A 27,270-nucleotide genomic window follows, 5' to 3' on the forward strand; every position below is an offset into this window, starting at 1 on the left:
ATAAGTGGTACTGGGAAAACTGGACAGCTACATGTAAAAGAATGAAATTTGAATACTTCCTAACACCACACACAAAGATAAATGCAAAATGGATTGAAGACCTAGATGTAAGACCAGAAACTATAGAACTCTCAGAGTAAAAACATAAGCAGAACACTCGATGACACAAATCAAAGCAAGATCCTCTATGACCCACCTCCTAGAGTAATGGAAAACAAATAAATAAATAAATAAACAAGTGGGATCTAATTAAACTTGCAAAGCTTCTGCACAGCAAAGGAAACTATAAACAGGTGAAAAGACAACCCTCAGAATGGGAGACAATACTAACAAATGAAACAACTGACAAAGGATTTCCAAAATATACAAGCAGCACATACAAGTCAATACTAGAAAAACAAACAGCCCAATTAAAAAGCAGGAAAAAGACCTAAACAGACCTTTATCCAAAGAAGACATACAGATGACTAACAAACACATGAAAAGATGCCCAACATCGTTCATTATTAGAGAAATTCATATCAAAACTACAATGAGATATCACTTCACACCAGTCAGAATGGCCATCATCAAAAAGTCTACAAACAATAAATGCTGGAGAGGGTGTGAGGAAAAGGGTGTGAAGAACAGTGCAACCATCTTGCACTGTTGGTGGGAATGTAAATTGACACAGCCACCATGGAAGACAGTATGGAGATTCATTAAAAAACTAGGAATAAAAACACCATATGACCCAGAAATCCTACTCCTAGGCATATACCCTGAGGAAATCAAAATTGAAAAAGACACATGTACCCCAATGTTCACTGCAGCACTATTCACTGCAGCTAAAACATGGAAGCAAACTAGATGCCCATCAACAGATGAATGGATAAAGAAAGTGTGGTACATATCTACAATGGAATATTACTCAGCCATAAAAAGGAACACATTTGAGTCAGTGCTAATGAGGTGGATGAACCTAGAGCCTATTACACAGAGTGAGGTAAGAAAGAGAAAGATAAATATTGTATACTAACACATATATATGGAATCCAGAAAGATGGTACCAAAGAATTTATTTTCAGGGCAATGGAGAAACAGACATAGAGAATAGACTTATGGACTTGGGTTTAGGCAGGGGGGTAGGTGGTGGGGGAAGCAGAGGGTGAGATGTATGGAAAGAGCAACATGGAAACTTACATTACTATATATAAAATACAGAGCCAATGAGAATTTGCTCATTTGCAGGGAACTGAAAAAGGGGCTCTGTATCAACCTAGAGCAGTGGGATGTGGGGAGAGATGGGAGGGAGATTCAGGAGGGAGGGCACATATGTATACTTATGATTGATTCATGGTGATGTTTGACGAAAAACAACAAAATTCTGTAAAGCAACTATCCTTCAATTAAAAAATAGATAAATTAAAGAAACTGTCTTCCAATTTATGATAGCCATTTTCATACCTGAAATATGATTTATATGGAATTTAATTTTATAACATGATTTATCTTTATGTTTCAATAATGTGTTCTTTCAATTTGCTTGCAGAATTTTTCTGTTATTTTAAATCTCTATATTATGAAGGTTTCAGTGCATAAAAACTATTAAGATTCTATAAGCTAAGACACAAATTTGTCTTTGCACTACTTGAAATCAACTTTATGTTTTAAATGATTTTTCTTAGGAGTGCCTAGAACAAAATACTCAAAGCCTAAATTACTTTGCTGAGGTACAAGCAGATCTGATCACTTTGGAAAGAATACACACATAAAATAAAAACAGACACAGTAACACCGAATGGACCCCTTTCGGCAAAAGTGACAAAACTACAATTTAGATATGAAGAACACAAACATGAAGACAGACTGTTCTGCAATAGCTGTGGAATGACTTCAAGGTTATACCTGCAGGAAAAAACTATGCTTCTGAAATAATTTTCTCTCCAGAAGTGATTCTGCAAAGAAAAACAATCAAGTGGCACAAAGAATTTAATGCTGAATGATCCTGTCATCCATTTAATCTCACCAACTCAGCAGTCACTCATTTCACATTTAATATCATAAAGTTTGCATGTACAGGGGAAAAATTATTCCATATATTCATAATTTAACTCTGAACAGGAATTGTGAACTGAGTTATTCAACTGAAAAGGAAATTATCATTTTAAATATGCAAAGGCAAGGTTGACTTTAACTGTTAATAAAGAAAAAATATTCTATTACTTTCAAATGTAAACAAAAGGTACAGCTAATTCAATGGTAAAAATTAAATAATTTTGCCTAATAGTTAATAATAGTAATAATAATAATGCCTAAGTTAACAAATTTACATAAACCTGGCATAATACAATATATATATATATAGCCTGATTAAAAAAAGGGAACAAATTCTTGGGTTTTGTGGTTCCAATGAATGAATATTCATTATGTGCCAATTACCACAAATAAAAATATACAATATGGTTTGTAACTCTGTATTCTTCTTAGGGCAGAAACTGTATTAAACAGACCACCTTTATAGGTCTCCTGACCATCCCTTCCATCTCTTTCCTGGACAGTCTTTGCTCACAGTAGGCTATATATATATATATATATATATATATATATATGCTTTATATATATATATAGGCTTTACTATATTTACCTAGTTAAAAGCAAGTGTAAATGAACTACAGTGGGATAGCGAGCATTTTTACATTCTTAGTTCATTTACCCAATAAATATTTGGGGGGTCTTTTACTATGTATTCCATGTCTGCAAGTGTAATTCAGCTGTGGATAAAGAGCCAGACAGAAGCTGTTGAAACTCCTGTAAGTTAAGAGCTCATCAAACAAAACAAAGTAAAACAAAACAACCACCTATTGTGTCAATACATCTAAAAAGATGTCTCCAAGGGAATCAAATAGAACAAAAAATCAGTTACTCAAAATGTATGCCTCAGACAGAAAGACTTGGGAACTGTGCTCACAGGTCCAGCTGATCATTTATCAGACTACTGGAAAACATGGGCAGATGTAACAATTTACCTGTTGTTGTTAGCTAACTTGGCAATCTAAGGACAGTTTTTTTTTTTGTTTTTTTTTGTACACTCAAATATATGAATAAATAAACCTGTTAACTATACTCTTTTGTATTATTTAACCACAGAGATACTCGAACTGGGGTTACGCTATATCATTAACACATGGAAGAGAAATGTTAAATTTTCACTGTGTCATATGCAATTTAAGAGGACTGATCTCCTAAGAACCAATTATTAGCATTCAGAATTCTTGAATCCAGGCCAAAGAGTGTCGCAAGACATCTACCACTTGACCCCACTCTGAACCTTAATTCCATAATATTAAAGAGTAAAAGCCGTAAAATTTGATGATCCCACAGAAGTCACTAAGAAAAGATCCAATCTTACCTTGTGTTTGATGATTGCAGTTCAGGCACAGAAGACGTTCCTATATTACATAATTACAATTGCCAAGATAGTTCAGTTACCAAGAGAAAAAATTACTAAGTTACTAAATGGGAAAGTGTGAAGTTTTCAGTGTTGAACTTACAGTACAATGCTTTTAGCTAGGCTACAAACTATGCTTGTTTACAGCTGAAGTAAAAATTCTGTCTGCTGCATGGGGCTGAGGTGTGTCAGGGAGAACTATTTCATTGTAAATAAATCTAGGGGCCAAATAAAAGGAAGTTGCAAAAGCAGGTGTACAGCAGTTGAGTTGTTTCAGTTTCAGAGAAATAAAGTAAATAATTGTCCTGGAATTTGTTCAGTTCTGGGCATTCTGCCATACAGGAAAGGGTGTGTAATTACTGAAGCTAACACATCCATGTAAAAATGAAGTAATACCAATAGAACACAGTTGGGATCTAAATTTCCTTTTTAATCTTCAAAAAATTAAGGATCTCTATAATGACTCTCATTTCACTCTTTGATATTTAAATATCACTTAAGTTAATATGAACACATGAAGGCAGAATTGTAATTTTCACAAAGTCAGAAAATATTATCTTTAAAGGTGGTATTATTCTCTTTGAAAGCCTCACAAATGAAGAATATTTCAATTTTCACTCATCAAAGATAACAAGATAACAAAAGTATACCCAATACCTCACTTAGGACTTCACCAGAGTAAGAGAAGTACACATAATATTAGCACGTTTTACCAAATCTATTCTTTGCTTACCATTTCATGCTATCTGGATTGAACTCAATCTTAAACCTGGATTCCAAACTTCTTAAATCATAAACCCAAAATAAGAGGGTGTGGTTTGTGGGAGAACAATGGAAGTTAGAGCACCTAGGGAGTCAGGCCAAGTTCAAATAGAGATCTCAATTATTCAAGAAACTTTATGACAGAAGATGAAAGAGTGTAATAAATATTACATGTGTGATTTTACAGAATGTAAATCTACTTGCACCTTAAACAGAGCTATGGAAAATATTTAACGCTATTCAGGACTGGCCATATGATTTTTTAGAGTATTTCTACATCTAGTATGAGATTCTACCAATTATAAAAGTTCAATATACTCCCCCATTGATAATAAGAGTCTGCTCCTGGCTCCTGGCTCACTGCTTCCCTGAGCCTGTGACGTTAGCATGCTGACACTTCTAAGTTGCAGGGATGGCAGTGAGTTTCTGAATGAGTCAATGTCTTACCAGATTCCAATTCCTTTCCATCCAAAGGCATGCTGTCCATTTCAAGGATGAATCAGTTTAGTCTATGATTTTTACAGGAAGTGGCAAGGTTCTCTGAGGGCACTGCATTTGGCCATATTTCTTTACCTGACCACATATAAGCTAGGCACTAGGTCATTCCTGGGTAAGCCTGAAAACTATCAGGATACAAAATAGTTTGTTTCCAACATCTACATTCACTTTGGGAATCCTGTATTCTCAGCAGGAGTTGAACTAAACAGTAGAAACTGCCAAATGATGATCCTGATTGTATAAATCCAACAGGCAATTGGTGGCTTAAGTTCAACTGACACTTTCTGTAATTTTAGACTGGAGTCCAAGGATAACATTACTTTGCTAATCCCATGGGCTGACTTTTTCCTTCTCTTGAAAGATGATCCTTAACTGGAAGACATTTCTTTTGCGATTACTTGGTTTACATGATGATGGTGGATATTTTGTGACATCACCAAGATAAACCGCATCCTTTCATTCCCTACACTTCATTTGCAGCTAAGTTGGACAGATAGAAGATGAAACATAAATTTCTTTCATGTTTTTAAAAGACTTACGCCATTATTTGACCATCCATGTGAAATAAAATGTAAGTCTGTTCCACGCAGAGATCAGATTTAATTTCTAGATCAATATGGATACAGTGCAACTCAAATTGTCTTAAAGATAAGAATGTACAGCTGAGTAACTAGTTTTCTAGGTGCTGTCTTGAGATTCTCTTGCTTAGTAATGTTTCTATGAATGTGGCAACAGATTCCATTATCCTTACAGAATAGCCAGTTGGTGACAAAGTGATCTGATAGCGTTATTTATTTACTTCCTCTTTCAACAGTCATTCATGCAGCTCTAGTATATTCAAGCCCTTTGGGCTTCCCTGGTGGCTCAGATGGTAAAGAGTCTGCCTGCAGTGCAGGAGACCTGGGTTTGATCCCTGGGTTGGGAAGATCCCCTGGAGAAGGGAAAGGCTACCCACTCTAGTATTCTGGCCTGGAGAATTCCATGGACTGTACAGTTCATGGGGTTGCAAAGAGTCGGACATGACTAAGTAACTTTCATTTTCATCCTCAGGTAGCTTTTAATTATATCATCCAAAGGAGCATGTGATGAGTCAGAGCAGTGGTATCAAGTGCTAAGAAAGATCAGCAGAGAGTTGACTTCAGGCTGGGGTGAACTTCATGGTTGGCTTCATGAAAGAGGTAGCACTTGAACAGAAGTGAGTTCCTTCTTTCTGCAAAAAAGCAAGGACTTTTTCTATAAAGGTACATGTATGCATCTATGGGACTGACATCAACATGAAAGGTCATAGCTTCATAAAAGAGAGAGAATATGAATCTCTGTATTTTGTCAAGAAAAAGGAACAGCTTCTGGCATGGGAGGATCTGAAGCAAAGAGAGGCCCAGTAGAGGAAGATTTCAGTGTTCCCATGACTCCCTAAATCCAATTTCAGGTATTAACAGACTAATGATTTGTTAACAAGATGGCTACTGGTTGCCTGTCATTTTCTTCCCTACTAGTTATCATGAAATGTCCAGGGGGAACTCACATGAGGTAAGGTAGTGGCTTGGATATAATCTATAAGAACCCAGATTCTTCCTCTCAAAATTCAGGTGCATGTTAAAAGATATTACTTTCTAATTCTTAAACCAAGTGCTTTGACATGATGTTTGGGTTTGTACTATGTCAGCATGTCAATAAAATTTATTTTCACTATTCTACTTCTTATAATAAATACATAAAGCTGTTTTAATTGGTGAGATCAACATGGTGAAGTTTTGGAATGTTAATGCCATGTTGAAGTATATACTGTCACAGCATAAACATGGCTCGTATTCAAAAAAGTTTTTTTGTCTTCATATCAGTGGCCTGGAAGAAGTTTCTCAGTCCCAACAGGCACATATTTAAAAGCAGAACCACCAGCTTCTCTTAGGGAGGGCATTTTCTTCTTAAGTAGAGATGATGATGATGATAATAGTAATATCAGCCTTTACTATGAGCATTTACTAAGTGTAAGGGAGTATAAAAACTTTACATAGGTTAATTTAATGTTTCAATAACTATTACTATCTTCATTCTACAAATGAGAAACTGAGGCAGAGAGAGGTTAACAATCTTGCCAAGATGACACAGTAAGTAGTGGAGCCATGATGGGAATCCAGCCATCGCCCCCTCGCACTGAAGGAGTCTCTGTATCCCAACAAAACATTCATTCTGAGACACATCCACCATCAAACAAGGTCTGTTCTCTGAGATCAGCGGACCTGATCCCATCACTCCAAGCCTATGAAAATAAGGCACCTTTTTCCCCCCTATAATTGTATATCCTACCCAGTAATACTGCTCTTTGATACAATACATGACTAAGGACATAATCTAAAATTAATTATTTTATTTGAGTCTAACACAACTACAAATGTGACATTCTGACTAGTATTTTAGAATCAAATATATAAGGTAAACAGTAATTAGTTTTCTTATTCTCAGCTAACTTTTCTGTGCTCTGTCTCATTTGGCAGACAAAGGCAAGTGACATATTTCAGGAAAGTCTAAGAAATTTTTACTCTAATTACAGAGAAATTTGAGTATCTTGCTTTGTACCACACAAATCCTATGGGAACTAGAGTTAGCTATTTAAAATCAGGCAAGTATCTTGGAACAAGAGATAGATATGGTGTCTTGGGTTGAATGATGGACGCACCGAGTAATGAGCACTGACAATCTTAAAAGAAATTAAGAATGAAAACTGTGAATGTATAATAATGGACTCAAATTCTTAAGAACAAGAATAGAAGTGTATCTTCCCACTAACTAAAGTGGGAGACACATGATAATTCTACTAAATAACAAATATCTGTATATTTTTTGCCTAACCCAAGAAACCAGAACTCTTTTTGCTTTCTCTCACAAAACATGCATTCAAAATACTATTCATTGTCAAAAGATAAAATTTTGAAGTCATTTGAGGCCATTAAGGAATTATAGGGCAAAAATTCTGATAGGTTTCCAATCTCTTCTATATGCAGCGTTATCTAGTTTAAAGATACAGACACGAAGGTTCCTACTGTTATGCTTACTGAGCACAGTTTCTGGTTTTAAGTTAGTTCTGGGTACTTTGATAAATTTACTGTCATATTTCACCAAAATGCAGTATACACTAAGAGTCACAAATAAATCAGAGCCTTCTCATTTTACAGCTCCTTGGGTCAGATCTCAGCAACTAAGAAGAAAGAGTCCTTTTTTTCCTCCCTAAAGGTGATAGATAATCTATAGTTTGGGAGAAAATGAAAATAGTACTGACTCTAATTTCCTTGTGTCTTCCCAAATTCCTAGTTTGTGAAATGTTTAAAAACTTCAAATTTCTGTAATGAATGAAAAATATTTTGACATCTTGCTACTAGGATAAGTTGTGAAATCATTTTTTCTTGAAAATACAGCTCTAATGGCAAGACACATCTCCTAGTTTTAGAGCAATCTTTTATATACACACCCATCTTTAAGTTACAGCAAAAAATAAAATAAGGAAGTTTTAAATACCCTTTCACTCTTTGTCATCATTAGTCATGGGAGTTGTTGACACTGATTTTTCAAAGAATTCCGGCCTACATACAACATTTAAGCTTGTATCTCTTGAGAAAAAAAAAAGACTAGTATTTTAAATCATAAGATTTAAAAAGACAATTTCACTATTAGATTATCTCCAACAAAATAACCCTCACAGAGGGCATATACTTTTTGGTTGTTTGTGTGTTTTTTGAGGGAGGAGGGCAGAAAAGACAAGTCTCCCTGGAGGTTTACACTGACATTCACTTTTATTAAGCTTCTAAATCTTATGCAGTTAAACTTTCTCTAAGCCCACCAGATCAAAATCTAATTTAGAAGGCTACCTGGATCTGAAGGATAACAGTATTAAGTGCCTTTAAAAAATCAACATAAACATGACATTTAAGCAAACTGGCACAGTGTGACAAGTTTTAGAACAGTAGCTCACAAGATGAGTATACTCCGATTAAGACAAACACAACAAATAGAACCTTTAATCCAAAAAAGCACGGAGACAACCCTATGTAATACCTATGTTAAAACGTTCAACAGATCTAAGGCTATCACAGGCCTCAAGTTGCCAGAGTCCTGACAGAAAAGTCAGCGATGTGAAACACGCTTTACAAAGCTGGGCGTGCATGCACACACTCTGCAAGGTGAGCGAGACAGAGACACCGATCACCACTGATATTGTCCTTACTTGCAGACGCACAAGTATCCTGCATGTTCCGATTCTGACTGGCACCTGGAGCGGCTCTACCTGCCAGTCATCCCAATGTACTCAGGGATGTAAACACCTTATAATTAGAAAACGTGAAGGCGTCAAGGACATTAGACAAATTGAAAACACATCCAAAGATTAATTTTTAAAGGCAATGAAGAAATAATTAATTGCAAAGTCTAAAATCGGAAGATGTACCTGCTCCTTCACAGAAGCTAGAATAGTGGTGGCTGTGGTCTCGGGCTCCATGCCGGGGCCAGTGGAGGCAGCTTCCTGGCGGCTCTGTGGTTGCCCCTCCTCCACCAATGAGGCCTGTTCAGGAGCTGGCATTCCTCCTGCAACCAAGCAGGCAAAGGGTTAACACTTTCATCTGCTCTTGTGCAGGAACAGGCAGGGGCTGCGTGCTTACGCAGGGTTCCCAGGAACTACCACAGACTTCAACACACCATGATCACAACGCCATACAGCTATATGATGTCTAAAAGGCAACACCCAGGGTCAAAGTAGAACTAGTACTACCAAACACTAAAAAGTAACAATAGAATAATAATGACAATAAAAAACACTGAGAAAATATTTAAACAAAATCATAGTCTAAAAATGATGTGGAAAGTGTTAAGGAAGAGGATGCAAAAATACACCAAGGACAAATAAAGCTGTTAGATGCTATAAAATTGCTGAATTTTCTAAACAGTTCACCATTAAGTAAATAGGATTACCTTATCATGAACAAAATAGTAACAAATACGCTAGACTGCTGTAAGGGTCAGTTTTCAAAGAAGTACTCGAGTAAGAAGACACCTACAACTGTAAACGCTTTACAATTGCAGAAGAGGCTTATGCATGAGAAGAAAAGGGAAAGTAAAACTTACAAAAGGCTTGAAAGTATAGGCGAAATTCTGTGGTATTTGAAAAAGTCAAGACTGCTGGTGGAGCATTACAGCTCGCTTGGTTTCCTTAGAGGAATCTGTCGATGCCAAGATGACAATGACTGTGGCGATGGCGCTGGACGAGAACTGATTTCTCAGGATCATCGACTGTGACAGAAACGGGTTCTTGCCGAGTGAACAGGTGCCTCTCCTACATAACACAGACTGAGAGTGGTGTGTTTGCTGGGAAACTTACTGATTTGATATGGATTTTTATATAAATTTGAAAAAGATTGGGAAGAGGTACCCACATAAAATGTTGTAAATATTCTAATAACTTGTTGACCTGTCTGTCTCTCTGTCTGTCTCCTCCAGAATAGAGTTTTTCATACCATAAGACCAGCCTAGAGCCTGGCATATATAATATCCAACTAATCTTGGCCAAACAAATGAATACATGAATGAGGACTGACTGTCTCTTCCATGTCTCATAACAGTTATTAGGCAAATCTGACCACAAGTGCTATGGTGCTCCTGAGATCTTATTTGCTTAATACATTACTCTGTACTTGTATTTCAGACTGCAAGTGCTATTTTTGACATTCTTCATAGTTTTCTCCTAAAAATGACTCTACTCTCATATTTTGATTTCTTTTCAACTTCAACAATGTCCATTTCTGTAGGATGATCTGGGGTGGGGGTACAGGGGAGAAGGTCCCCATTCCCTCAAATGTCAATATCAGCTTGCTGTTTATTTCCAAACTCATAATCTGTAAGACAAGGGAAGATGAACATATCACCCGAGCCTCCACCTCCTTCCTCACTCTCCTGACTTGCACACTGGGGAAGCTGGGGTTAGGTTCCAGGGTGCTGTCAATGTTGCTTTACTGCTGCCACATTAATGGGCAGAAATGGAAAATGGGTCTGATGAGTATGTGTATTTTCCCCTAATGGGGCTCTCCATGAGGAGTTCTCATGGTTGCTCTAGAGGTAAATTCTTTGTTGTCAGTTTCTGTGGAGCCCCAGGCTAAGTGCAGCCTCAACTGCAAAAAGGAGGACCTCCAGTTCAAGTGGGAGGAGGACCTCCAGGCTTAAAGTATGTGGGTAAAGTAAAGTAAAGTAAAGGATCATAACCTAAGTGCCTTGAACATGAGCCACCACTTCCTCACTTACAAAAAGAGCTTACTAATTCTTCCCACAACACCATGGGATGATTTTTATGACAATCTTTATTTTTTAGTAGGTATGTTAATATTGATATATAGAATAGTGCTCTCAAATATCATTGTTGTTGTTAGTTGCTCAGTTGTGTCTGATTCTTTGCTACCCCATGGACTGTAGCCTACCAGGCTCCTCAGTCCATGAGATTCTCCAGGCAAGAGTACTGAAGTGGGTTGCCATTCCCTTCTCCAGGGGAAAGTATTATTAACTGGATAAAATAATGCATTTCTGTATTTAGCCAGTGCTCATTATAGATAAGATTTAAGGTCTATAAAAAAAAAAAAAGCCACACATAACAATCCTAGACTTGCACTTAAGGCTGGTAAAGATATAAAAATATTCTATGCCATCAAAAAACTACACACCTTAAAATAAGCAGATGGTTGCAAAGAACAAAAATGTTACTATGCAACAGTGAAACAAATAATGCCAAGAAACAAAAATTTTAAATGTCAAGAGTATAATACCCTGAAATAACCAATGTATAAGAAAAAGAGAAGCAAATTTTCAGTGAACAAAGAGAATTTGGGAAAGAAAGAAACATCACTGGGGAAGTAATTACTCTTGACTAAAAATAGGAGGATCCTTGCTATTTAAAGAAAGATACTGAAAAATACTGTTGTAACGCATTACGTCACTGTGAGTGCACCACACTTAATTTCATGATGTTTATTTTCTGATGACTGTCCAGATCTATGGTATCAGATGAACATCTTCTGAATACCACTTTGCCCATGTAACAACATGCAGGATGATACCAGGGTACGGGCATAAAGAAAGGTCACTGACCATTAATGGCTCATCATCTAGCTAAGGCAGCAAAATATGAGTCAGACCAAGACAGAGGCAAGAGACAAGTGATGGAGTAACAACACTGAAATCAACAGGAAGAGGTGATGAAAAAGAAACTATTATTCAGCAAGAGAGGAGACTTGCATAGGTAGGCATGATTTCTACTCTCAGATTCCTCAAAACTAGGAGACACTGCAGGCAATCACCAACACTCAGGGGATAGACGATGATGACCAGGGTACCCAGGCTTAACTGAGGGTGAGACATTTCTCTACACCTCATCTCTGAACAGTCCCTAAACACCATCACCAAGATGGGGCAAAGAAGGGATGCCATACTACTGACAAGCTATACACCTAGTAAAGTAATCTGTTCATTTACATAGGTCTCCTAACAATTTTAGGAGCTGGAAGGAATCAAGCTAAGACTAAAGTTACAGAATATTATTACTTCTCCCCATTAGCAAAGCAAAAAAGCAATGACTACTTATATGGCAAAGAGACTGTGAGAAATTAAGCTTTGTGCTTCCCTCAATTATCTCAACTGGCCCGATCTGGGCAATTACATTTTAGGGACCTGGGTACACTTACAAATAAGTTGCTGGACCATTCTGGCTCTTTGAAAAATCAGAGAATGGAAAAGGTGCCAGAAAACTGGAAACAGGAAAATGCCATTGCTGTTTTTGGAAAGAAGAAAGTAGACTCTCTTCATGTTACAAACTAGAGAGCTAGACATAGATGTTGGGTGAGATTCTTACAAGGATTTTATCCAAGAGATGACTGTGAGAACCAAAAAGGGGCACGCCAAAGAAAAGTCATGTTAAGCTCATCTAATTTCTCTTTGGCACTGTAACCACGGAAGTGCAGTGTGTCTAGACTCATTGAGGCATGATGATGTTAGAAGTCCCCCATGGTATTATAATCAGCATAGAAATAGGGCTGGCACAAGGATAACTGCTGCCTCTGACATTCTGTAAAAAGCTGAACAAAATATATCAAACTACAGAGGTTTCTAATGTAATGCTAGAGAACTCTGATCCTGGCCCAGCCCTAACCAAAAACTTTAACCACAATGTAATAATAATATATACATAATGTAATGTATATAAAATAATGTAATATACAGGGCATGCTCAAATTCTTCAATGAGTAAGAATACTGAATTTACCAGGTGATGAAATTCAAATATAAAAATCGCTGATACACTGCAATAATGAGTTGCTTCTAATGAGATGTAAAAAAAACAAAAACACCAAGCATAAACAAGGATCTTGTACTTAGGGTTAACTCAGCAGCACACAGGGGAAAGATTTAGTAGGCACTTGGACTTCCCTGGTGGCTCAGATGGTTAAGCATCTGTCTATAATGTGGGAGACCCAGGTTCAATCCCTGGGTCAGGAAGTTCCCTGGAGAAGGAAATGGCAATCCACTCCAGTACTATTACCTGGAAAATCCTATGGACAGAGGACCCTGGTAGGCTACAGTCCATGGGGGTCGCAAAGAGTCAGACATGACTGAGCGATCTTCACCATAATCACCTAAGGTTCAAGAGCACAATGAGTGAATCAAGAATGAAAAGAGGCTTCCACAAAGCCAAGGTGATGCTATGTTGTATCGATATCAGCATTTAAGGTGATAGAAAGAAAGGGACAAGGGAATGTATACCTCTTCTTCAGGTCCATGTCCACTTTCAGTGATGGGTGGCACATTAACAGGAATGGACACAAATGTATTCATTCGAGAGGATGCGTAGGATGGTGAAAGGATTCCACCATTTATTTCCAGGCACAAGGACAAAATTAATGATGAGCTTGAAGCTTAGCTGAGAACACAGGAAGAACACTTGACGGAACAGGAAGAGAAAAATCTAACCTGAACAAGAAAAGGACCATGCAGACAAGCAAAGGTCTATGAATCTCTTCAGGACTGCCAAGCACAAACAAGGTCAGAATTTTTGGTCCCAAGAGCTAGACCAAAAACTAATGGTTTTGTACCAAACTTGTATTAACCTAAATTACTACTGTCTTTATACTCTGAATCAAATCTGGCTAACAGTTATGTTTCATTATATTTATATTGTAAAATTAAAGGTTGGCGCTATGAGGGCAAGCTCAGGAAGGTCTTTCCTTTCGGAGTAAAAGAGCCAGACATCCACAATTTCAAGAACTAAACCCCCAGAGGTGGTATATTCCCCATCGCTGGAGGTCTTTAACCACAGTTCAGAAGATCAAGTAGCAGGGAAGGTACAGAAGGAATCCTGCACCGGGTGTGTGTCAGAAATAGGAGACAAAGTTCTCTGAATCTGGAGGCGGAGACAAAGATATGACAACATCTATGTTCTGAACTGATGTGAATGCTCTTCAGGGGTTTTCAGAGTGTTGTCTACCACATCACACCTCTCTGTAAAAAGGCACCTGAAGGCCAGGACACTGGGTTTTTCCTGAGAGAATGATGGTGACTGGAAGTCTTACTGCTGACTGTTTCTGTTTAGCTACACAAAAAGCTCAGAAGAGTTTGAAATCAACTCTTACAACTGTGTTCTCATGTTATTCCAGCCTTTCATTACTTTTTTATTACTTCATTTTATTTCATTACTTTTTATAATTCTGTTGGACAGCATTCTTTTGAGCCTTGTGAAATACTTTTTGGAAAGCTATGAACTGTTATGTGTTTTCACTAATACCTCTATTGAAGACAAATTTTTACATAAAACTGTTGGTATAACATAGTGTGTGTTTCTCATAGTGAACTCACAAATTAACAAGAAATTTTCTGTTCAGGTTGCAGGTCAAGTACATTCTAGTGTGATTATAAAAGGCTTTCTTTGCAGGCTGTGGATGTAATATACAGGAATAACTTAAGACTCAACTACAACCCCCTTTTATCACAGATGACACTAACCCACAAAATCATCTCCACTAACCTAATGAGATAGAACATCAACTAGATAGTGGATTTTCCTCTATTTACCCATTTCTACTCGCCTTACTGATAATTTTTGTCAAAGTATAATAATACACTTTATTTTCTCTTATCCAGTGAAATACACTGGATTCTGTATTTTTTCTCCATTCTTTTGCATAAGTAAACTTGAGTATTAATAGCACGACTCACACCTTGAGATGGCCGCTTACGCTGTGTGCTGCGTAAATGGTGCTCCCAGAGTCAGGTGGAGTACTGACACTGTCATGACATTTACCTGTCATGACAGGTAAATCCTGTAAAACTGTTAATAAAAACTAAAGATTCTTCTTCTTTCTATATTGGATAAACATAGACTGCACTTTGGTATTTTCAATCCTTCTAAACAAACATTTCTTACAGAGAGCAAAAAAAAAAGGAAATCTTCTTTGGAAAATACAAGCTGGTTTTAGAAAAGGCAGAGGAACCAGAGGTCAAATTGCCAACATCCGCTGGATCATTGAAAAAGCAAGAGAGTTCCAGAAAAACATCTATTTCTGCTTTATTGACTATGCCAAAGCCGTTGACTGTGTGAATCACAATAAACTGTGGAAAATTCTTTTAAGAGATGGGAATACCAGACCACCTGACCTGCCTCTTGAGAAACCTATATGCAGGTCAGGAAGCAACAGTTAGAACTGGACATGGAACAACAGACTGGTTCCAAATAGGAAAAAGAGTACGTCAAGGCTGTCTATTGTCACCCTGCTTATTTAACTTATATGCAGAGTACATCATGAGAAATGCTGGACTGGAATAAACACAAGCTGGAATCAAGATTGCTGGGAGAAATATCAATAACCTCAGATATGCAGATGACACCACCCTTATGGCAGAAAGTGAAGAGGAACTCAAAAGCCTCTTGATGAAAGTGAAAGAGGAGAGTGAAAAAGTTGGCTTAAAGCTCAACATTCAGAAAACTAAGATCATGGCATCCGGTCCCACCACTTCATGGCAAATAGATGGGGAAACAGTGGAAACAGTGTCAGACTTTATTTTGGGGGGCTCCAAAATCACTGCAGATGGTGAATGCAGCCATGAAATTAAAAGACGCTTACTCCTTCGAAGGAAAGTTATGACCAACCTAGATAGCATATTCAAAAGCAGAGACATTACTTTGCCAACAAAGGTCCGTGTAGTCAAGACTATGGTTTTTCCAGTGGTGATGTATGGATGTGAGAGTTGGACTGTGAAGAAGGCTGAGCGCTGAAGAATTGATGCTTTTGAACTGTGGTGTTGGAGAAGACTCTTGAGAGTCCCTTGGACTGCAAGGAGATCCAACCAGTCCATTCTGAAGGAGATCAGTCCTGGGTGTTCTTTGGAAGGAATGATGCTAAAGCTGAAACTCCACTACTTTGGCCACCTCACGCGAAGAGCTGACTCACTGGAAAAGACTCTGATGCTGGGAGGGATTGGGGGCGGGAGGAGAAGGGGACGACAGAGGATGAGATGGCTGGATGGCATCACCGACTCGATGGACATGAGTCTGAGTGAACTCCGGGAGTTGGTGATGGACAGGGAGGCCTGGCGTGCTGCAATTCATGGGGTTGCAAAGAGTCGGACACGACTGAGCGACTGAACTGAACTGAACTGAACTGATAAGATTCAGTTTGTTTTGTTATTGTTTGTTTGTTTTAGGATTTGGGATCCCTTAAAGCACATAGCTGTCTGACATGTTAAAGGGTATAAAAAAGATAGGATGGGGATAACCAACAGGGTAAGAATGTAACTCTGAGTGGGGATGACTGGATTGACAGGTGAGATGAGCATACATTTCTGCTATTTTCCAACTCACAACACCATGAAATAATGGAAAAAGCATTTTCTCTTTTTTAGGATAAGAAAATTAGCCAGTCTAAAAATTCAAAAAACGCCTTCAGTATGCCAATATATTAGAAAAATAATGGTTGCAGACCTATGGCAAAATAACCAGAAGCAACCAAACCACACACACACAAGCCTGATGAGTGGCTGGAGCAGTAGGTGAGGGAGCTCAAAGTCAGAGGATCTTGGGATTCTTAGACCTGGGCCATAATCAGATGATCAAGAGGGAGACAATGCCACTAGGTTAGACTAGCAGAACCTCCTTAACAATCTAGAATTAGGAGAAATTTAAAAACTGTTGTTTGAGCCATTGAGATTTCAGATGACTTGTTACATGGTAAGTGATACTAACTGATACAACCATCAAGACAAGAAATGAGGATACAGGGGGAAATTTTAACTTATCAGTGTTATTTTTAAAGTATTATAAGATTAAAAAATTAAATTTTACATGCTGAATTGTCTTCTAAGATATAGTTTATTTAATACATTATTGCTCTTTGACTTACTAAATAAGATACTATAAACTAGGTGTAACTGAAAATATAAAGATGAGTAAGACCTCCTATTCAATTTATAGCCTAAATGGAAAGACAAGGTAAATAAACATCCAAAATAAAATACATCTCAAGATAAATGGGGTACTAAGAGCTCAAACACAGGAAGCTTAAAGAAGGGCTTCAATAGCATGTATAAATAAGGACACTATACTAGGTACAGTGAAAGCACAGTGAAAAAGTGAAAAGTGAAGAGGAGAGTGAAAAAGTTGGCTTAAAGCTCAACATTCAGAAAACTAAGATCATGGCATCCAGTCCCATCACTTCATGCCAAATAGATGTGGAAACAGTGGCAGACTTTATTTGGGGGGCTCCAAAATCACAGCAGGAAGCAACAGTTAGAACTGGACATGGAACAACAGACTGGTTCCAAATAGGAAAAGGAGTACGTCAAGGCTGTATATTATCACCCTGCTTATTCAACTTATATGCAGAGTACATCATGAGAAACGCTGGACTGGAAGAAACAGAAGCTGGAATCAAGATTGCTGGGAGAAGTATCAATAACCTCAGATATGCAGATGACACCACCCTTATGGCAGAAAGTGAAGAGGAACTCAAAAGCCTCTTGATGAAAGTGAAAGTGGAGAGTGAGAAAGTTGGCTTAAAGCTCAGCACTCAGAAAACAAAGATCATGGCATCCGGTCCCATCACTTCTTGGGAAATAGATGGGGAAACAGTGGAAACAGTGTCAGACTTTATTTTTTTGGGCTCCAAAATCACTGCAGATGGTGACTGCAGCCATGAAATTAAAAGACACTTACTCCTTGGAAGGAAAGTTGTGACCAACCTAGACAGCATATTCAAAAGCAGAGACATTACTTTGCCAACAAAGGTCCGTCTAGTCAAGGCTATGGTTTTTCCTGTGGTCGTGTATGGATGGGAGAGTTGGACTGTGAACAAGGCTGAGTGCCGAAAGAATTGATGCTTTTGAACTGTGGTGTTGGAGAAGACTCTTGAGAATCCCTTGGACTGCAAGGAGATCCAACCAGTCCATTCTGAAGGAGATCAGCCCTGGGATTTCTTTGGAGGGAATGATGCTGAAGCTGAAACTCCAGTACTTTGGCCACCTCATGCGAAGAGTTGACTCATTGGAAAAGACTATGATGCTGGGAGGGATTGGGGGCAGGAGGAGAAGAGGACGACAGAGGATAAGATGGCTGGATGGCATCACTGACTTGACGGACATGAGTCTGAGTGAACTCCAGGAGTTGGTGATGAACAGGGAGGCCTGGCGTGCTGTGATTCATGGGGTCACAAGGAGTCGGACACGACTGAGCAACTGAACTGAAAATCACAGCAGATGGTGATTGCACCCATGCAATTAAAAGACTCCTACTCCCTGAAAAGAAAGTTATGACCAACCTAGACGGTGTATTAAAAAGCAGAGATGCTGCTTTGCCGACAAAGGTCCATCTAGTCAAGGCTATGGTTGAGAGTTGGACTGTGAAGAAAGCTGAGTGCCGAAGAATTGATGCTTTTGAACTGTGGTGTTGGAGAAGACTCTTAAGAGTCCCTTGGACTGAAAGGAGATCCAACCAGTCCATTCTAAAGGAGATCAGTCCTGAATGTTCATTGGAAGGACTGATGTTGAAGCTGAAACGCCAATACTTTGGCCATGTGATGTGAAGAGCTGACTCATTTTAAAAGACCCTGATGCTGGGAAAGATTGAAGGCAGGAGAAGGGGACGACAGAGGATGAGATGGTTGGATGGCATCACTGACTCGATGGACAGGAGTTTGGGTGAACCCCGGGAGTTGGTGATGAACAGGGAGGCCTGTGTGTTACGGTCAAATGGGGTTGCAAAGAGTCGGACACAACTGAGCAACTGAACTGAATACTAGGTGCAACAGAAGGACACAGGTAGGGAGAAGCCTAGCTATAATGCATTCATTTTATTAAGCTTTTGTATGTAAAAATTTGCTTCAGGTTTAATAGATTTCTCAAAATCGTCCCTAGACTCTTGTTTTATAATATATGCAATTAAGGGTATGGCAAGCCATATCAAATCTAAAGCTGTTTAAACAAAAATTTGTTTTTATCATTAGTTTTTCATATCAAATGCTAGTATTAAAGATTAAAGACTAATAAAACCAGTAGCACAGCACATATGGGGATTCAGAAATATGGTAATTTATAAGTGAATAACCAGAGGCAATAAAAACAGTAAAATTGTTTAATTAAGGACTTGGGTATTTAATAACATTTATAAGATCTATTTTTAAAAGAAGTATACAGTCTACTAACAACCAGTTATCTTATGCAGTATTTGTCTTTTTAGTTTACGACAGTGATTTTTTTTTTTTAACATGGACTCTTTAAATGACTTCTGAGTGTCTTGTGATTTACACCAGGCTTTCTAGCTGATAATAACCTACAAGTTCTGTATTAGATATCTCAGAAGTGTTATATCAGACTTATTTTTAAATTATAAATTTATTTGTAATTTGAAAGATTCAAATTAAAATTAAAAATTACAAAATATGCTCCATGGACTACTTCTAGTACATCAGAAACAATGTTTCCAACGTTGCAAACTATAAGTGTGGGAAATGCTTCCTCTTGAAGATTGCTAAAAACATTGTTATTTAAAGTGAGACCTGTGGGCCAGCTATACTGGCAGCCCTTTAGCGCTTAGAAGAAACGCACAATTTCAGGCCTCACCCCAGACCTACTGAATCATCCTCATGTGAATAACATCACCAGTGTTTTGTACACAAGTTCAAGATTCAGAAGCAGTGGCATAGAGCATTTAAAGACTGAGAAATCTCAAAGTAAATGAACCTGTTTAATCTCATCTATCTCAGTATCTCACACTTATCTGACCTGCAATTGTTTTCAGGGCCACCTATTAACATTCTGAGGAATATGCTTTGGGAAATCCCACAAGATAATAATTACTATTAATGAGCAAATAAAGCTAGAAAGAGGTACTGCTTCATCCTTCACAATTAAAATAGGGCTCTCTCAGCTTTTCCAATAATGTCAGTGTATTAAAAGAAAAACATTAAGTACTTTAAAGAAAATAGTACAGAAAAATTAAAGTTCTCTTCAATAAAGGCTCCTTCCAACAAAATTAGGCATGGAGTTGTGTTTTGGCTGTTAAGTTGGGTAACAATTTCTTGGAAAACATCATTTCTGAATGAAGGAATATAATGGTTTTCCAGAAAAAGAACTCAACCTGCTCCAGGCCAGGTGTGAACTTTAATTATATTTTTCATGCTTGTCTCATGAACATTTATGTGGAAATAGACATGGTATATGGTACACATTGGTACTGTGGCTGGGAGGATCAACTCCCCATCTGAGACATACAACAATTTTCCTAAAATATGTCCAGTTCAATATAGATATTAATCTAGAAGATGCTTTCCTAAAAGCACAGGTAAAGAAGGAAAGCTGACAGTTTTGATTTGGAGTATTATCAAAAACACTGATCTTATAAATGCTTGAAGTCACTTTTAATAATACTGGTTTAAGTAATAATGTACGTTGCCAGGAGCCGGCATATTGCATATTGAGTGCATATTGCATATTGAGTGCAGCACTTTCCACAGCACCATCTTTCAGGATCTGGAATAGCTCAACTAGAATTCTATCACTGCCGGGAGCCAGCGTGAGGCACTCCACCCATGACAAAGGTCATAAGGAAGGAGGCTCAGCACACGCAAAGGTGGGATCGAGCCTCAGGAGTCCCCCTGGAAATTCTCGAGCATCTACCCCCAAAACCAGAGTCTGCCTACTTTCTGCTTTGTGCTTTCACCTACACCTCTGACTTTACAGGGGGCTGTCCCCCACTACCTCTCTCTGAAAATAGAGTTAGCTTACAGCTCCAGTTAATAATTCCTGGGTGTGACAGTGTTTCAACCTACAAACTCCTTTGGAAATCCTCTAGCCTGCCTGAATAGGTTTTTCCGGCCACATGTGATTGTTCAGAGCCTCCCAACTGTGAGAGGCAGGAGATGTTCTAAACTGTCTAAACACAGATTCCTTTGAGTAGTTAAAAGATTGATTAGAAATTGTATTGGTGAAGGGTTTTTCACTTATTGGGCCAATGTTTGCTGCTAAGTCTCCATACTCCTTACCTACTGTGTCCTTGGCAGTGTATTGATTGATATAATGGGTGTATAGAAATGTAAGTAGTAGCCTCAATGTTTGTAACCTTGGACCCTTGAGTTAATTCTTTTCTTGATTGAGCCCACCTCACCTTTGCCCTATAGGAATGCAGCTTTGTCCAATGCTTTTTTGGAGGCTGGTGCCTGACTTTGGAATAATCACCTTTAGAGAAAAATAAGTTTCTTAAAATGTTAACAGGCCTCCTGGCCAGAAGATGATGTCAATCACCTGAACTTTTGCATATGATAAGTTTGAAAGCCTGGCTTCGATTAGAACCAGGAACTGCTGTCCTTGCATGACTCCACCCCTTCCCCCATTATCCTCTATGCATAACTTAAGGTATAAAAACTACTTTGGAAAATAAAATGCGGGCCTTGTTCACCGAAACTTGGTCTCCCCATGTCGCTCTCTCTCTCAAATTCTGGCTGAGTCTCCATCTGGAGCGCGGAACCCGCCATGCTTGCTAATTATGCCTGGGCTTCTAAGATCCGACCGGGGAGGCCTCAGTGTCTCCTCTCCTTCGGGAGAACGGAAGGACGCCTGCGGCCTACATAAGTGGTGCAAACTTCTTGTCTTGAAGTTTTATTGGTCTCCCGCGTAAACCAAGCTACTCAGCCTCTTTTCTCCACTGAATTTTCCTACTGAGCTATCCTCATTGTATTACTCTTTATATCTTTGATAAATATTTATAAATAAATAGGTCGCCTATGCCATCTCTCCTTCGAATACCCTGGATCAGCTGGGGCTGCTCCCTGGCAGTACATAATGATTTCAATTTTTCAAGTAGCTCTGGAAAATCCTACATCTAAAAAGGCATCAAAACTGGAAGTATGGTAGATTAACAACTGTAATAACAATCCTTTTTGTCCCTGTCTTCAGCAAGTTGAAGTCAGAGAAATGATACTTGTATTTCAGCCTCCTTTAATTAGTTTAATTAGGGCTTCCCTGGTGGCTCAGATGGTAAACCATCTGCCCACAATGTGGAAGACCTGGGTTCTAACCCTGGGCTGGGAAGATCTCCTGGAGAAGGAAATGGCTGCCCACTCCAGTATTCTTGCCTGGAAAATCCCATGGACAGAGGACCCTGGTAGGCTGCAGTCCATGGGGTCACAAAGAGTTGGACACGACTGAGAGACTTCACTTTCTGTCTTTAATTAGTTTAGATTTTGTGCACTTAATACTATATTTTCCAGAAGACACACACATTTCCATACTTAACATCTCCAAACAGCTTTTTGAAGAAAGCACAAGAAAAAAATTACAAAGCTTCTAGCATTTTGTTTATCACAGATGGAGCATGCAGTGAACTAGACTGAATTTCCTATTCACTGTTCTGCATCTCCCAATCATACACTCTAGATTCAGTGAGACCAGGGACTCTCTTCATCTAAATCACCACGGTATTCTCAGCACCAATAAAATGCCTGAAACATAGAAGGTGTTCAATAGAGTTTGTTGAGTGAAAGAAGGAAACAATGAGATGAAGACTGAGGGGAAGAATGACAATGTATCTTCACTTTTATCAAAGAAATATTTATGTACCAAGCAGTGTTAAGCTTCAGAACCCTCAAGATGCTGAAGGAGCTCACATTCTAACAGGAGAGAAAGGAATAAAAATAGTGTGATAAATGCAACAGAAAAGATAATAAAATATGCCACAACAGGAGGGACATCCAGGAACATGAGAGTTACTACAAAGACAAAGAGACATAAAACATCACAATGTGCTGTGTTCAGAGAATGCCAACAGATTAAAATTAGGGTGGAGAGGAGGAGAAGAAAAGGAGAGAGAAAACTCTGGATATGAAAAAGATTAAGGAACTCTTGTTGTTTTTAGCTGCTCAGTTATGTCTGAGTCTCTGTGACCCCATGAACTGTAGTCTGCCAGGCTCCTCTGTCCATGGAATTTTACAGGCAAGAATACTGGAGTGGGTTGCCATTCCCTTCTCCAGGAGACCTCCCAGACCTACGGATCAAACACGAGTCTCTTGCATATCCTGCACTGGCAGGGGGATGTTTTACTACTAGCGCCACCCGGGAAGCCCTGGGAAATAAACTAAGAAACAGTAAATGCATTCCCCTCAAGAACTTTATAAAATCTATAATCAGGAAAAGACTATAGAAAACACAGGCGTGATTTATGCCCCATCACATGTAATTAACATCAGAATTGGAGGAGGGGACATTTTGAGTGTGAAGAACAGGAGAGGAAAATCTAGATTTTGGCCCTGTCTGGGGAAGTCAAATCTATGAGGCTACTAGAAAGATCTTCTCTGTAAGCTCTTTAAGGCAAGAGATGGTCCTGAAACAAGACCTCTCTTGAAACTCTCCTCATCTTTAACAGGATTCTAGGTTCATTACTGCAGCAGTTACCCAGGTGCCAGAAGGGAGACGCTTACTCAACAACCATGAACACTCTGGCAATTAAGAATTCATAATTTAATAAATGAGTGCTCTGGTTTACACATTAGTTCTGGTTCCTAGAAGTGCAGAACTGAGGACTGGCTCAGCACTGTGCTAACCTCAGAACTCAGGATGGGTTTGAGGGAAGCCTGGCCTCTGCCACTAGTTGTTCCCCCCCAAAAAAAGTCTAGCTGAGGAGTGGTTCACCCCAATTCAGAAATGTAAGAAAGAGTTAACACAAAACAAATGAACAGGTTAGTCAACACGAGTAACTGATGTCCATTAGTCACTCAGGAGTATGATAAAAACAAACAGCTACATACTCACCGAGCTGCCCATGAAAGTTGTACATGGGGCCCTATCCACAGTCTACCACTTCCGTTTATCTGCTGTGCTTGTATGCTGCGTGACCACCATATGCATGGCAATGAAACGTGATTCTTTCAACATTCACTAGTTTAAGTCAACTTCTGCAGAACCATGCCTTAATTCTAGGTTATCATTTATATCTAAAATCTGTTTTTAAATTTTGCTTTCAAAAACCAATGTATTTACTCATCTAAAGTGCAAACAATTTCAATACCAAGAACCAGGATAGCATGGTTCTGTATTCCACATGTGACATCCAGAAAGCACCTAGGAGGGTTTCCCTATACATCTTAAAAATAAAGCCTGTAGTCATTAAAGTTCACAGTATTTGTCTACTTCTCATCTGGTCTCCCTGGGAGCACAAATGCATACAAAAGCCTATGCAATGATACAGAAGTGTCTTTAACTTTGCAGTAAGCAACCAGAAAAACTTCTCTCCAACAAGGTGTTATCATAACATATAAGAAAATTAAGATACAATTCATAACATACCATTTCTACTGGCTTTACTACTATCCATTTTTATGACTAAATATATTTTAGTTGAGATTTTTTTATTAAGCATTCTAGGGGACTGATTCAGAGAGGGTATCTATTACGAATAGTTTGTGTTTACATATGCTATTTCATACATAACATTTTAAATGGCATGCCACAGTCAAAGGAAAGGTAAATAAATGTTTTCTGGATGAAAGCTTGAATGCAAATAAAGTTGGACAACAGAAATGTTCCACTCTGAAAATGTCTTCCTAACTGGTCTTAGTGTGTCTGTCTGCCTGTGTCTCTCTCTAATAACGTCCCAGAAGGAAGTTCAGTCAGGTAATACAGTTAACCAAGCAAATATTATTCATCAGATAAATAATACATTAAATATTTTGAAGTTACAGCAAACTCTCCCCCTCCAAAGGGCAGAATATTTGTTTGTTTTGAAGTACTGCTAAGTTTCATCATTCAAATAAAATTTATCTCAAAATAACTAAAAAGCACAATTTTGATCAATGTATACAATATGTATGGAAAACTGAAAACCACTGACTTCAAGGATTTGAGAAAATGTTCTGTGAAGATTGGTCTCACAGTAGAAGCCTCTAACATGGGCTTTTAGACCTTTGCCTGTTTCCTCTCCCCTGCATTCCTCTCCTCCCTCAACCCACATGGGCTCACAGAAGGCTTCCCTGACCACTGTGGTCTTCCAGAACAAGAGGAATTGAGCAGCCCTTTCAAGGATGAAGAATGGTGGATGGTGGAAATTTATACAGCAGTATAGATCACCACAGAAATCAGAGGCAAAAGTCAGGTAGAAATCTGGAAGGGACCCCACTGCATCTGTCTGTCCCCAAACCGTGGGCGTTCTTGCACACAGTAGCTCCCTCAACACAAAGCCTCTCTCTTTGGTGCTAATCCTAGGCCTGAGATCTGCTGTGAGGTTGGCTGAGTGGAATCACAGCCTCTCCCTCCCCCTCACAGAGCTCTAGCTCTGGACTGTCTTGCTGCTTCCTGAGAGTAGCTACTCCACCTCTTGTCATGTCACATTCCACAAGCAAGCATAAAACCAAGCCCACTGCCTTCTGCCTCACCCAACTGTTTCTTCCTTCGACACAGAGTTTGTACACGCCTCCTTCTTAGGAAGGCATTTCTCAACGTGCTCTGGAAATGCTTTTTTTTCTTTTTTGATGACTCACTCCTCTGGTCCAACTAATCTAGAGTCTTAACCAGCACACAATATTCATTTTCACCTACTTGTATCTGTCCTATAAATGTTCTCTCATCTATGTAGACTTAAGTTGATTGAAACCAGGATTCTTGTCTTAGACATGTCTTTCCTTTGGTGTCTAACACATGTGCTAGGGCATTTCATACACTGCTTGCTGACAGAACAGGTTTTACTATGTGAGGAGTTGAAAACAGAAAGTGGCATTCTACTGCTGCGCTTACTGAAAAATGTTTAATATATTAGATGGCTCATAGTCAAAGAGCCACTGAATAAAGTGCTTCCCTAAAGAAGTCTTTTGTTCAGTAGCTGGCACTAAAAATGTCAGAAAGAGTCTGATTTCATTTTCAATCTTCCTACTTGGGTAACCTGTTTCTTTTTAGGGTGAGGGTTTTGTCTTTATTAAAGGAAGAACTTAGGAAAAGAGCCACAAGTCAAGGAAGCTACATTCCATTAGCAGGAGATAACATAACCTTTGTCATAACGTGGTCACACTAGTATTTCTAAATTCTCAGCTGCAGATCTAGCATATAATTAAAGTGTACTTTTAATGAAACCCTATACATCAGAGTTATGATTCCCACAATAAGCCAGAAAGCTGTTATCAAAATCTTGATTATGTTTCAATATATCAAAACATCACCAGTTCCAATTAAATGGGCAGAAAAATAAAGGGACTGAATTGAATTATTTCATACTTTAAAGACATGTTTTTTATTGCTGCTAATAAAAACATAGATTTATGTGCTGTGATTTAATGAATAGGTCAAAAACAGCATTTAGTGATTCTAAAATTGTGTTAAATTACCTCAAAGATTAACTATGTTTTATATATACCCCTGAAACTTTTTTTGCTTAAAACTTCATTATTCAGAGTGCAAAGATAACTTTAGTCTATCAAAATGAATTCATCACAAATTCATAATCTATCAGAATATAAATTGGCACGACACAACTAGATCTCAAAAGATAAGTGTGACTTTTGGGTTTAAACTACTGTGCCCTAGATGTGTTTTTGTATCATTTTAATTTGGGGGGCAGAGGGGGAGGCTTGCCTTTATTAATCTGAAGATCATAAACTGATTCAAAGTTCACTGATAGGTTGATAGGGCTATCTATGCTCATGTCTCTTGAATACTGCAGAAAACCTATCTAATGCCCTCTGAAAGGTAGAACATTCACCAATAAGTATGGCATTACAGAGTATGAATAAGTAATGTTGATAAATATTTAGAACCCTGGCAGTACAAAGAAAGAGAAAACATGTCAGATGACTTTCCACAGCCGCCCCACAATCTCTTTACAGTTAAGGTAATAGTGTAAATACAAAATTTTGATGCCCAATCAGCATACCAGGATTAAAAAGTCTATGACAGAAGTACCATCTGTCTACATGAAAGTATGTGCCCTTACACCCTGTAAGAATTACAGCAACATACGTAATTTTGAACATCAGAGGCACCATAAATATGACTAATTTAAAATGTTTGGTGAAGATGGAGCAAACTGGTATTTTG

At 38.4% G+C, this 27,270-nt stretch overlaps 1 protein-coding gene across 5 annotated transcripts in view; it reads right to left on the reverse strand.

Annotated features, from left to right (window-relative positions):
• Positions 1-27,270, reverse strand: part of PKP4 (plakophilin 4) — a gene marked incomplete in the record, with an annotated part of 244,819 nt that overhangs the window by 163,616 nt on the left and 53,933 nt on the right. For all 5 annotated transcript variants that reach the window (XM_045164071.1, XM_045164074.1, XM_045164064.1 and 2 more), the window contains 1 exon segment: positions 9,129-9,265. In XM_045164071.1, coding sequence (XP_045020006.1) covers positions 9,129-9,260 — 132 coding nt within the window.

Source organism: Bubalus bubalis, chromosome 2 (assembly GCF_019923935.1).
Source record: "Bubalus bubalis isolate 160015118507 breed Murrah chromosome 2, NDDB_SH_1, whole genome shotgun sequence".
NCBI classification, from domain to species: Eukaryota; Metazoa; Chordata; class Mammalia; order Artiodactyla; family Bovidae; genus Bubalus; species Bubalus bubalis.